The 13,131-nt window shown below is 37.0% G+C and overlaps 1 protein-coding gene across 5 annotated transcripts in view; it reads right to left on the minus strand.

Annotated features, from left to right (window-relative positions):
* PPP2R5C (protein phosphatase 2 regulatory subunit B'gamma) overlaps positions 1-13,131 on the minus strand; it is a 71,765-nt gene that overhangs the window by 39,469 nt on the left and 19,165 nt on the right. The window contains exon 4 of one of the 5 annotated variants that reach the window (XM_064423323.1): positions 2,889-3,012. The exons of 3 other annotated variants lie outside the window; for them this stretch is intronic. In XM_064423323.1, coding sequence (XP_064279393.1) covers positions 2,889-2,982 — 94 coding nt within the window. In that variant the 5' untranslated portion in view covers positions 2,983-3,012. Of the gene's footprint in view, positions 1-2,888; positions 3,216-13,131 lie in introns of those variants that run through there. One more of the 5 variants, XM_064423325.1, reaches the window with a different exon arrangement.

The following is a 13,131-nucleotide window of genomic DNA, read 5'->3' on the forward strand; positions in this document are numbered from 1 at the left end:
AACCACACAGCTGCAACCCAGCTGAGGCAACAACCAAGGCCACAGGCCTGAGCCTAAAGACAGCTCCTGAACCAAAGGGGAACCCCAACAAACTCACAGCTCTCTCCACAGCACTCTGACTCAGGATTACATGGCTGCACCATACCCAAGATGAACTTGAGTACTGGCAGCCAAATGAACTGCTGGAGGATGGGGTACTTATGGCCGTGACACCTCCTATTCTTCCAGTACCTACTGCAACTTCTTTTGGTCATGTTGGAGATAAACAGCGTCAGCAATGGCAGTCAGTAAAATTCTGACATTCTTATTTCCTATTCACAAGACTTAACATAATTTTTAAACACCATTTGCATCTTTTTTCAATGGTGTTGTTTAGGTAAAGCTGTAAGCAACCCAGAAACAAAGCTCCCTGGAGTTCAGGATGCACAGGACAAAGGTTCTGATCTGGCATGACATTGTTGCTTGCTAAAAATTTCCTTTTTATTCTGCAAACCTTACATTTTTTATATGATCCAGGTACAGAAGTGCTTTGGAATTAACTTTATAAGTAAGACTGCAATTTTTATTTTCAATGAAGTACTAACAGTGTAGTCCACAAGGCTTCACATATTTTTAGAAGCTTGATTGAGTTCAAATACGGTACCGACACCATCTCAAAATTAAAAAAAAAAAAAGGAACTGGTACTTAAAAATATTTTTTCTATTTCAACAAACTATATCTATGAGAAACATCCAAGGGGCTTATGCCCCTACCCCCTGTCCTTGACCTTGAAGTTTTTGTTCTTATAGTTGCCAAGAGGAACACTTCTACTAGAAATTTAATCCTATATTACAGCAGATGATGCAAAAGGATAACTGAAAAAGCAGCATGCATTGGGACAAACAATAATAATGTGTCATTAGCCTTCAAATTACCAGCTAATTTTTACTGCCATTAATTTTGTATGTATTGCTCTGACAGGCTTCATTTTGGAAGCATCAGTACTGGTAGCATCAGCACAGCTGGTGACATGAGGGACACATAAAAAACCCAAAGGAACTGCTGCACACATGGATGTATGGAAGAGATGCTTTGCTCTCCCAGTGTCAAGAAACTCCTCCAGGCTATAAAACCAGACACCCATTTTATTTCCTGCCACCTGAAAAATGAAAAACAATCAATCTCCCAGTTATTCTTTAATTGCTTACAAGAAACTCTACTCTCATAATCTACTGAAAACATGCAACCAACCAAACAGAAAAAAATCATAACACCCAAAAAAACCCCTAAACCACAAAACCATTTAATCTCTTCTTTACTACTGTATTATTCAGTGCACCATAAATGTAGGTCTTGGGAAAGTAAATTTCAGAACAGTTTCTTAAAATCCATGGTTTCCACAATTATGTATTACATTGAGCAAAGACAGGATGAGAACTTCAATGACAATATTGGGACAAAGGATTAAGGATAATCATTGCAATATTTCATCATTCTGATTCCAACCTTGGGTTGTTTTCCTAACTTGAACCTTTAAAAGATGGTGCTTTTCCCCTTCCAAAAGGCAGCACCTAACTGAAAATTAAAATGATTTGTACACAGTGAAAAGCAAAGGCTTGTCTACAGGTCAGGCAGTTCCATTTATATTCCCTTGACAACAAGCATAGTCCCTATTTGAAATCAAAGGAATTTTACTGAATTCCCTCCCCAGTCACAGATCAAAATTAGTTTTCTAGAATTTATCCATTGCCACATCAGACAGAACAGGTTATGGCTCTTTTAAAAGGTAAGAGAAATCATGATTTTTAAATTCCTGAACACCCATGTTCCTACTTAAAAGAACAGACTTCTGAACAGTTGGGGTTTATAAACTACCAAAGCAAAATTTATGGAGTATTAATAAAAAAAAATTTATTTCCAGTACTGACATCTAGCCTATGCCACCGAAAGCTGAGAAGCAAAGGTAATTAACAACGGTACCAGCTATGTTTCTTGCATATAAATATTATTGTTCAAGATGTGCTCATCCCAGCCAATACATGTTCTGCCTTCATAAAGTTCTAAACCAGAAACACCCTACAGCAGATATTAAAAAAAGGACTGGTTGCTTAAGAGATAAAAAAAATACACCCCAAACCCTCCCAACACAATGCAAAATTTTACTACGTAAAAAAATACAGAACAAGAGATAGACACTCAATATTGTACAGAAGTGGCATACCAACATGTATTTTCAAATGATGTAAAATGTAATTTGCAATGCACTAATTCTATAAACCCTAAAGAACATATTCAGTGAAGAACTGAACATTCAGAACTGCACAACACGGTAGGCACACAAGAGCTTGCTTGTTAAAGCCAAACCGCATCTCTTCTAGGAAATGCCTTCTAAATACATAAAGGATATTTTCATAGTGTCACATCTCCTTCCCCTCTTCCTCTCTGGCACTTACAATTCTTTTACAAGCTGCAGTGCACTTTAAGGCAGCTCTATCTGAACAATTCAAACAAAAAAATGCTTTGAAGCACACAAAGGTTTGCCCTTATTCTCTAGAAACGCTATAGGGATAAGTTGGCTCTTCCCTCCCCCCCTCAGTACCTTTCTGGGGTAGTGACTTCACATCCTTTGACATCAGCACAGCTTGGAAGGGGGATGGGAGAGTTACGGCAGAAAGCTGTAAAACCTGCTTTTAACTATGCATGCAATGCCACCATGAATTCTTAAATCTTCCCCAAACGCATTTGATAGAAAATGGGTTTTGCTCTCCGCCGGTTTTACCGCGGCTGTAACAAACCGAGAGGGGCTGAGCTACAAAGGACTTCCTGTTCCCCTTCTCCGAGCTCCACAATAGCCATTTATTCGCTCGTCAGAGGGTCGCGATTCACTCTCACACGCACAATAACTCACCTCTAATATGCAAAAGGGCCACGGGCTGGAACGGCCCATTGGAATTGGCTGCGTCAACCACCATCCTGCTGCCAGCTCTGTTACATGTCAACATCTAGGCTCCAGCAGGCACGGCACTGTATTCCTTAAGGCAAGAAACCAGCCTCCATTTTAGTTTAAAAAAAGACAGAAACTGAAGCGCTCTGCAGCTGGAGGGAACTGGCTGGGGAGTGATGTCAGCGGGCGGGAGGAGCCCCATTGGCCGACGGCAGCAACTTCAAATGACACCGAGGAGGCCGCGAATGAGCGCGGCCGGTGCGGGGCTCCCCCCGCGCCCGCGCCGGCCCCGGCCCCGCGGCAGGGGCGGAGCGGCTGCGGCGATGACGGGCCCGCTGCGTTGGGTTTGGGTTTTTTATTATTGCCAGGATGATCTCATTGCTGCTGTTGTACCCCCGCCCCCTCGATAATATTCAGTAGCACCTGCTAGAAAGAGCGCATGCAGTTTTATTTTTCCTCTTTCCCTAGCGTGTCCTTCGGTACGGTTTCCCGGGATTATCAAACCAATGTTTAATTTAACCGTGGAAAAACACAGCACTGAGGGTACCATCTACAACTTCAGCTTTCAAGGGCCATAACAAGAGGTAGTTAGTTTACAGTAAGATACAGGTCCTTGGATTATTACTGTTGATTTAGAAATATAAAACCTTATAAACATTCCTTGCACTGTTTTACCACTGGTCACTAGCATGTATATTACAAATAAAAATACACATATATGACAAGCAGCAGATGAAACCATCATGTTTCATGCGGAATATTTCTTTTAATCTAGAAATGGACCTGGATACTATCAATCCAGAAATGGATCTGCCTTCAGATTATGCTGATGTTCCTAAATTTGGATATTGCAAAATCCTGGTTTTCCTTTCTAAAAAGATCAGTAATTATAAATAGCTTTTTAAACTATTACTGAAAAGTAAAGAATATTACTAAAAAGCAATATATAAGCATATGGAAGCAGTTTTCCTGCATAATCTCAGAAGTACAATTAAAAAAAGCACAGCATAACAATTTCTGAACTCGTTAGTCCGATTATTTAAGGTATTTACAACAAAACTGTGAGCAGCTTTTTTTTCGTCATATGAGACTTGCACATTTATTCTTACAATGAGCTGTTTGAAGGACTATTTTTTCTGCTGGGAGTGATGTTCAGAGAAACTGGCACTGTTACTTGTGCTGTCTCCAAATCTGTCCTGCCTAAATACTGTATGTCACATACTAGTGCAATTAAAAAAAAAAAAAAAAAAGGTGCACATCAGAAGAAGTTACTTTTTCATTAAGTAACTTGCTGATGAAAATTTTAAATAAAAACAAATTATAGGGCATATGTGTATCTGGTTAGAAAAATTACACCACTCTACAATAATACACGGTCACATATGAGTTAGAGCTGTACTGAATATTATTCAATTGGTGAAGGGAAAAGACTAACTGGGATATAAAGAAGAAGAATATCATCCATAAGACACACAAAGAAATCAACTGGATTTAATGATTGCTGACAAGGCCCAATTTGAAGTTGTACATCCTGAATCTAAACCTGATGAGAAAGCCCAAAAACAACAAATCTTTAAAATATTACTTAGTTAAAAAAAAAATAAAGCTCCTCTGCTTGATGTGGTGTGTGGGTTGTTTGTTTGTTGGTTTGTTTTTTAAATAGAACGGACTTGACTGAGAATATCCAAGTACTTTAAAGAATAATTATGGAGGTGGAAGGAATTAATTTTTCTACACTCACTACCAACAGTAAGTAAATGCATCCTACCTCAAAGAAGATTAGGTTAGAAATTAAATCAAATCTTCTCACTATAAGCACACTTAAAAAAATAAAGACTGCAAAGTTTCTAGTAATTTAAAAAATGGCCAAACATAATGTGTGATATAAATGTAGTATGCTTTTGACAACATCAAAACAAACCACGTGAACTTTTTAGACCTCTTCTCTAAGGCTACAGAGATTCAAATCCTTTGTCCTTATCATGTAGGCAAAACCAGGGAAGGTGTATTCTCACAAACTTCATGTTTTTTATCTATATATCCCTTGAGTATACCTTAAAATCATAGGATCATCAAGGTTGGAAAAGACCTTTAAAATCACCAAGTTCAATGTGAGTTTTAGCCTTGCAAAACAAAAAGCTACCACAGACATATGCCTTTAAAAGAAATAGATTGAAAAATAAAACCAAGACTGACCTCTAACAAGGTTTTCTACAAGATTCTGATGGATGACAGAAAAAACAAAACAACTTGGGTATTTTTTAAAGTATTTTCACACACAGGATCTTGTAACAAATTGCTTCTTTTCCCAATTGTAAAGCAGAATTAGATTATCTTATAGTAATAAACCACAGTAAAAGTGGCAAAAATAAGGTTTAAAATTCCAGTTTATCTGGTAACTATATATTTAAGAACAGCTGCTCTATCAGTCCTTTCTACTCATGTCTGCTTTAATGGTCAACTACTGCTTCTGTCTCTCTGAAACTCCTTGCAAAGGTTAAATGGCCAGGAAGGCTGTCCTTGTGGCCATGGACACAATTTCACAACAAAGCAAAAAGGGAAACATCAGTTACAGTGCCATTTCCTAATTTATACATAACCATGGCTTTCATTGTTGGAGGTTCATTAGCAAATTTTAGGTAGTGGTTTAAGAGTCAAGCCACCTGGAAAATTCTTCATTAGAGAGCGTATTCACAGAGCTAGCAGTTTATTGGCAGATAGGATTCAGTCACATTCAGGAAGTTTTCTTTTGTAGAAATGTTCTCAGTTCTTCTTTTTTTCTGGACTCTGTTAGGTCTGAGTCCAGTACTTAAAAAACCACTGAGAAACCAGTGTATTTCTGCTGTAATTCTGACAGGGCACTAGTGAAGCTGAAGTACTTTGGTCTTCATAAGACCTTTTGCTGGTTAACATCATCTGCAGTTTTCTCACCATTGTAAGATTGAGAGTACATTCTGCTCAGGAGGTCTGTATACCCTCCCTTTGTTTCAATCTTAAAATATTTGATTTGCCACCAAAGGAAAATATTTACTTAAGTTGAATTATTTTGAGCAACTTCATTTGGGAAAAAAAACTGCAAGGAAAATTGAGTTAGGAATTGACTTCCTAATGGAAGGGAAAGAATATTAGTGCAAGTGGAGCAGAGCTAATGAATATCAATGGGAGGAAGAACTTAGTTTAACAAATTTATGAAGACATTTCTGGTGCAAGAAAATGAAAAACAGTATTAACTTTAGCTATTTATTTTCAGAATTAAATGAACAAAAAACCATATTGACAATGTAGTGAAACTGTACCTATTACAGATTTCCTCTGAACCCTGCTCATCACTGCTAACTTTCCAATGACGGGAATGAAGGAAAAATCCTATAAAGTTCTCAGGATATAACTGTGTAACTTTTTAGAACTATAGAATGGTTTTGATTGGAAGGGACTGTAAAGATCAGATCCTTTAGTTAGGATCCAGCACTACAGCTAATGAATACTCTTTACATTTGGAGGCTATGTACCACTTTTTCAAAAACAAACACTCCATTCGGGTTATTGATTTTAAAAACAGCCACTCACCCTGCTTCTCATCCCCCCACAACACATATAGCAAATTCACCTGCCCAAAGGCTGCCTTTATTTCCATTCTACACCACCTACTACTCTAACTGATAATGGCAGAATCAACAACATAAGATAATGAAAATTGCACGAACTTCTACTTACATGAGGACACTTGGCTTGGTTACCTCTCAGACTATATGAGTTTTTATTTTTTGATTGAGAGAGGAAGGAAAGATATTTAGTCTGAGCTCTAAGGTTACTAAAGGCACAATTGCTGAAATTCCTACTCCTCATCAACCTAAACCAGCCTTTTTGCAGGCTGCTTCAGGCCCCTTCCTGCACTCCTCTCTGCTTTACATTTGAAAATATTTTGCTCTCATCTGCTTCAGTGGTCATCATACCTAGCTGAGCTGGTGAATTCCCATAGCCAACAGAAAGCCACATTGTCAGGTTGGTTTTCTGCTAACTTAGACTGTGTTCCATGGCAGTGTAAGCTAAGCTAAACCTATAGGAGCTACTTCTGCAATCCCCTCTCTTCTGAGGCTCAGGTGCCCAACTCTCTGAAATTGCTGTACAAGGTTTGTGCAGCTGCATGGCTAAACCAGATTAGGAAACTGAGCACAGTTAAAATGAGAAAAGTGTGAGTTTGAGCCATGTTGATTCCATTATCTCGCCCACCAGACAGACACCCAAAAAAGGGATAGGAATAAACATGACTTGCTTTTTCTGGTAGGAGCCATGTCATTGACTTCCCCCCCCCCCCGCCTCCAATTATAGCCTACACTAAACTTGCTGTTCACATAAATGATGTCAGGATATAAGAAAATGTGGGTCCTATCACAACCCTGAACAGTGAGTTACTCAAATATAGTAATTTTGTTTTAGAGAAGGAAGGAAAGGTACGGGATACTACACATTCTGGAGGAGAACCTGTAGCAATAGGAAGGATATGGGCTTCTCCTTCTAGGTTCTGACTCAAATCCAAAGGACAGCCAAGAGGAAATTCTTCAAGGAAACAGAGCCAGTAAACATCATGTTAATACTTAGCTACCAAAAAAAAATACAGAGCTAAGACTTACCTGGCTAAATGAAAGGGATCTGAACTATCATGCAGCTTTCTTAAAATTTCCCAAGACTGAAGCATGGCAAAAGACAATTCCTCATTGAAAATTTTATAACATTCACTTCTTGTAGGACAGCAAAATTTGGTTAAAGAGGAATTGGTAAACATCAATTTGTGACTGGATTTCCTGTCTCTATCTGGATTTCCTAATATTTGCACAGTCACTGTAGCACAAAGGTTCAATGGTGCCAAGTTTTCCTTCAATCAATCTTGTATACTCAACAAGTTTTGTGAGCGGGGACAGGGAGAAAAACCAGTAGGTATTGGTTGAGTTTAGAAAGCTGTACAAGACAAAATCATTACTTTAAAAGAAACCTATTTTAAAAATAGCATTGGTACAAAAAAGTAATTCCTAGGGCAGATTGCAGAAGCTCATTTCAAATACTGGCACACTATTTTAATCAAGCCCTGTGCAAAATCCATCAAAATAACACCAAACTCACTGATGCCTGTGGCCTTATTACATAGGTCACACATACCACTTTTAAGAAATAAAGTGTAAAAATATAACATTTAAGAGTAAAAATTTGAGACCAGGCTAATCCAACAATCACTGATTGATACTCATGTGTATAAATTCAATGTTTGATCTGTAGAGGTCTTAAGAAGAAAGAAATTCAGTGCAGCAGGAAAAATGTGAAGGTCTCATTATAATGAGGATCTACGCAATGGAACAAAATGTTCCTTTTGTGAATGAGGGTATAATAAAAGGCATTTTAAGAGAGATCTAAATTGAATTCAGAGACAGGTTAGAATCTAGAAAATAAGACAATACCACATTTTAAATCCTATTTTTATGGATTCTATCCAAACTTCAGTGGAAACAAGTTTGGTAGGAAATGCTGCCAGTGACAGATGTAGTGCATTCTTCTAACACTTTCAGCTGCTGACTAATGAGTAGGTGTTTGATAGGGCAGTTGAAATGAAAAACGGCTCACTAATCCAAGCCTATGATTTCATGTAAAACCAGCTGAAGGAAAAGAATTCACACATTCAAGCAAAGTATCTTTCTTCTTTCCTCTACAACCTTTTTTTTTGTAGTTCTTCATTCATTACATACCATGTTTCTTCATCTTTAAAATGCTGCATAGCAATTCAGACTGGATAATTTCTAAATATTTTAATGTTAATTACTTTATAACCACTGATAGAACGTATGTTCCTGTATGAACACCAAACAATTGTCAGCTTTTGGTTTAAGAAATGCATATGCTTACACAGACATTTAAATGATTATTTTAAACATCTTAAAGAAAAATCAGTACAGGAAAGTCTGTTTACATAGTACTGATAATGCTTTTAAGGTCAAAGTTCAAGGACAAAGTTGCTAAAGTAACAGGACAAAGAGCCTCCACAGTTCCTTCACATGATACAATACATACATTCAACCATACTGATATAGGAAAGAACAAGCTTCTGCAGTATTTTCCATTATGGGGTTTTTGTTTCAATAAATTAACCCTATAAAAGCACAAACACAGTCAGGACCAGAAGGACAGCATTTAGCATACTGAGTTGCTCCACTATAGGTCACATACAAGGCAGAGGAGAATGATCTGTTCCATAAAACTGCATTCATTGATATTTTACATGAGAATTAATTTGTTTTGCCTCAGTGTCTTGCCTTTTCAATGAATTATATACTAGGGCAAATTATATTTTATAGCAGCATTATCTTGTTTAATCTACCATCTTACTTTGCATAAAGTACTTTTATCTAAGCAGGAATGCTATCACCTTGCAGCTGGACACAATTCCTGAATTGCCATGCATGCACATAAGAAGTACAATTAAACTGGAAAGGCCAAAGTACTGCTTATTTGTCCTCTACATAAATTACAAGTGGCAGGAGTAGGTTTCTGCAGTGAAAGTGATCTTAAACATTGAGATCTCCAATTTCAGTAGCTTATATGAAAAATGCTCCTCAAAACCCCAAAGCAGTCCATTAGTGCCACGTTTCTCACAAATTCAATTATATTGCACACATCCAGTCAGTCTCTTTTGTATCATGAAAACAGATGCTAGTTTTAAATGAACTGGTAACACACTCTGCTTAAGTTTAAATGTATTCCAATATGAGTTTGTAGAAACTATCACCATGCATGGTTCAATTTCTCTACAGTACTGAGAACAAAACTTGACTTGCTTTCTCATTTACTTGATATTAGATTTACTTATTACTACATGAGAAAAACACACAATAATTTTACATTTCTGGCCTCTTGAGCAATTCTCACTTTTTCCTCCTTTCTCATGGTTTCAACAGTTTTATCAATCAAAATTTGGTACAATTGGTTTTTTAGGTCTCAGACTCAAACTGAAATCACCTCTTCAATTTTGATTCATCAGACTTTAATATTTTACAGATGATGAAAACAGACAGCCATTTACAACTTAAAAACATTAGGAAAGCTTTAATAATGCTTGCCTCCCTATCAGAGTCCTGTATCACAGGCAGACAAGTTGAGACACCACCCTGATGTTCTTTTACACAGAACAGAGTGAGAATTTGGCAGAGCTCTGAAGTCTCTGCTTGAAGAAAAACAAGAACCATGCTCTCTGCATGAAATGTGCTCAGGAAAATGACCTGTCATGTTCGTTTCTTTTCCACCCCCCCACTTTTACTGAGGAGGTTTTTTTGGGTTGTTTTTGAGTTTTTCAAATAGATATGACTAATAGTACTTCTAATGTTGAAATCATGCTAAAGCAGAAACTGACATCACCAGAAGATCAAAACCAGGACTGAACAAAATGTGTGGCAAGATCTTCAACAACAAAACACCAGAATCTGTTTAATCCTATCACATGCAGATATTCTACATTAAAAACCAATTCTATACTTCTCAGCACTAAATGCCACTATGTTAAGTCCTCAGCTGTCAATGTAGCTTATTTCTTCCTACCTTCATAAAAACATTCATAAGAATATTGTATCCACACGTTTGAGATCAAAAGTCCAACTCCAAGAGCTAAATAATACCTTTTAGAATCAACTCAGAACTGCATTTGAAAATAAAAGTTGATGTCCAATCTCTATTGTATCCAACAATGTTCACTTTTATCTGAAAGAAACCCCCAAACCTCAAATAGAAGTAACAAAAAACCTCAATCCCAAATGCACAAACTGAATCACGACACTGCATCCCAAGAGGCCTTTACATGGCTGTAAAAGGATTTTACCCAGCTTTAAAAAAGTATATACGAAAAAGCTACAAAAAAAGCATATTTTTGAATCGTGCCCAAATTTACATATGCATGACTAACATATGTTCATTGGGAAAGTTTGCAACGTTTCAGAATATTAAGTAGTACTGACTTATTTTTTCAAATATGTTATTCTAGAACTGACAGAGAACATTCCTTTTAATGAGTATTACTTGAAGGTTCAAGTTAGATTTGTGACACAGCTGTATTTGACACTGCATGAAACATTTTATCTTAGTTAGGGTGTTTTAATATTCTATTAAAAAATTCTCATTGTGACATTGTTACATATTGTCATGATTCAGACTGCATCCTTAAAAATCTCAACTTTGTACAGTCATTTCTATTTTAGAGTTTACTACATTTACTGCTTACTAAAATCAGCACATTCATGCAAAATAACATACAAATACATTCACCTGTTTGTAAAAACAAACAGTTAAAAATCTCATTTACCATGAAAAAATTACCAGTAATGTAACAATGAATTCATAAAGCTGAAGTGAGCATGCAAAGAACACAAACTCCTTCACTGTGTCAGTGCTCAGGTATGCACAAGCTTGGATATGCTGCTTTTTAAATATATTTACACAATAATATTGAACACTTACGCTGTTTATTTCACAGAGAACACATTTTTAAAGTTTTAAACAATTTTAACAATTTATGTAATTCTAATATTTTATATTTAATATACTAATTTTAACATATCCTAAATTACTAACTGCTTTCTTAGGAAACTAAAAATGAAAAAATTGGTACGTTTCTAAAGGTTGAAGCACCCTTTGCCATTTATATTTGATATAAACAAAGAATTAATCTGCAAGTTTTCAAACCACAATAAAATAAAATGCATTTTTAAGTCTAGTATATTTTTTTCTCAATTAACAATTTAAACTAGAAATCAATTTTCTGTAACTTAAGTACCTGCACTACCAATGTTAGCTAACAAATGGAACTGGATAAGCAGAAATCAACAAAGCACAAGTTTGCTGGCACAGATTTTTTTTTTTTTTGGTGAAAATAGGTAACATCTTTTCAAGGTGTTTGACACTGCTCTGAAGGCACTTCTCCAGAGATACTTCTAGGTTATCTGTGGGCAGACAAGCTACCTGTTCTACCCAACTAAATCAGGTTGCACTGCACTGTGCTGCAGGGAGCTCACTAGTTTGCAGCTTTGCTAATATGTGGATCTTGATGTTCCACAAACCAATTGCATCAGAGACTTTTCTACATTCAGCTCTCTTCTTAAAACCTCTTAATTCATAATCTATTTCATTTCTTTGTGCATTATCTGAGCTGTCCTGCTCCTCCATTTCCTGGATAATCTGAGGGTGCATAACGTTAATTGTAAGTTGCTCCAATGAACACAAATCATACCACACCAATTCCAGTCACCAGGGCAAATATGCTGGAATTTCCAGAAGCTTATCATCAGCACTTTGGTATAACACCCAAGAGAAAGTGTGCAGCATGCCTGAAGATCAAAAAGCTATTTCTTAAATAAGAAATCTTGATGAAAAAACACCTTGGCAGCTCCTCCTTTCCCTCCCACTATTTCAAGTGATCTGCTGACCTCATCTCCAGACCTGTGGCACAGAACAAAGGTGGTTATCTCACCAATACCACAGGTCATTTAGACCTTACCAGTTACAAGCTTCCACATGTCTCATACAGACCTTAAAGTATGCAAAGACAACCTCATTCTATATTTTGTGCCTAAAATACAGTCTCATGTGAAGTGCATCACACCACAGTAGTCAGTGCAACATTTGTAAGAAAATACACATCTCTTGCTATACTACAGACAAAAGAAAGGTTCCCCAGGAACTGTAGCCATAGAAATACAGCCACCTGTTATGAGTAACAGGAGTTTGAAAGCTGATTAAGTGCAGCTAACCTGAAGGAACACTATGTTCTTCCCAGCACTTCATAGAAGTCAAACCTGTCTTAATCATTTCAGTCCTTTAAATTACAGCCTGCCAGTCCAATTTAACTCCTGTCCAGACAGAGACACTAAACAACACACAAAGATATCCAGAAAGAAAGTTTCCCAGATTCACTTGACCCACTAAATGCACATTAAGTCAAGTATCTCTGTATCTTTAAAGAGGAACAGGTGACTGGCCAACAGTATTCTCAGCAAAACCCCAGCAGGCTGGAATTACATCAGGAGTAAGCACATGCAGTGAGCACAGCCATTATGCCAACATCTGGCATGATGCAGGAGATTTGGTACAGCTTGATAATAAAGCTATTACTGCCTTTACTAGTGAAAGGTGGCAATTACTACCCCTCACTAGATCAACAATTGCACCAGTGCTCCAT

This window comes from Passer domesticus, chromosome 6 (assembly GCF_036417665.1).
Source record: "Passer domesticus isolate bPasDom1 chromosome 6, bPasDom1.hap1, whole genome shotgun sequence".
NCBI lineage: Eukaryota > Metazoa > Chordata > Aves > Passeriformes > Passeridae > Passer > Passer domesticus.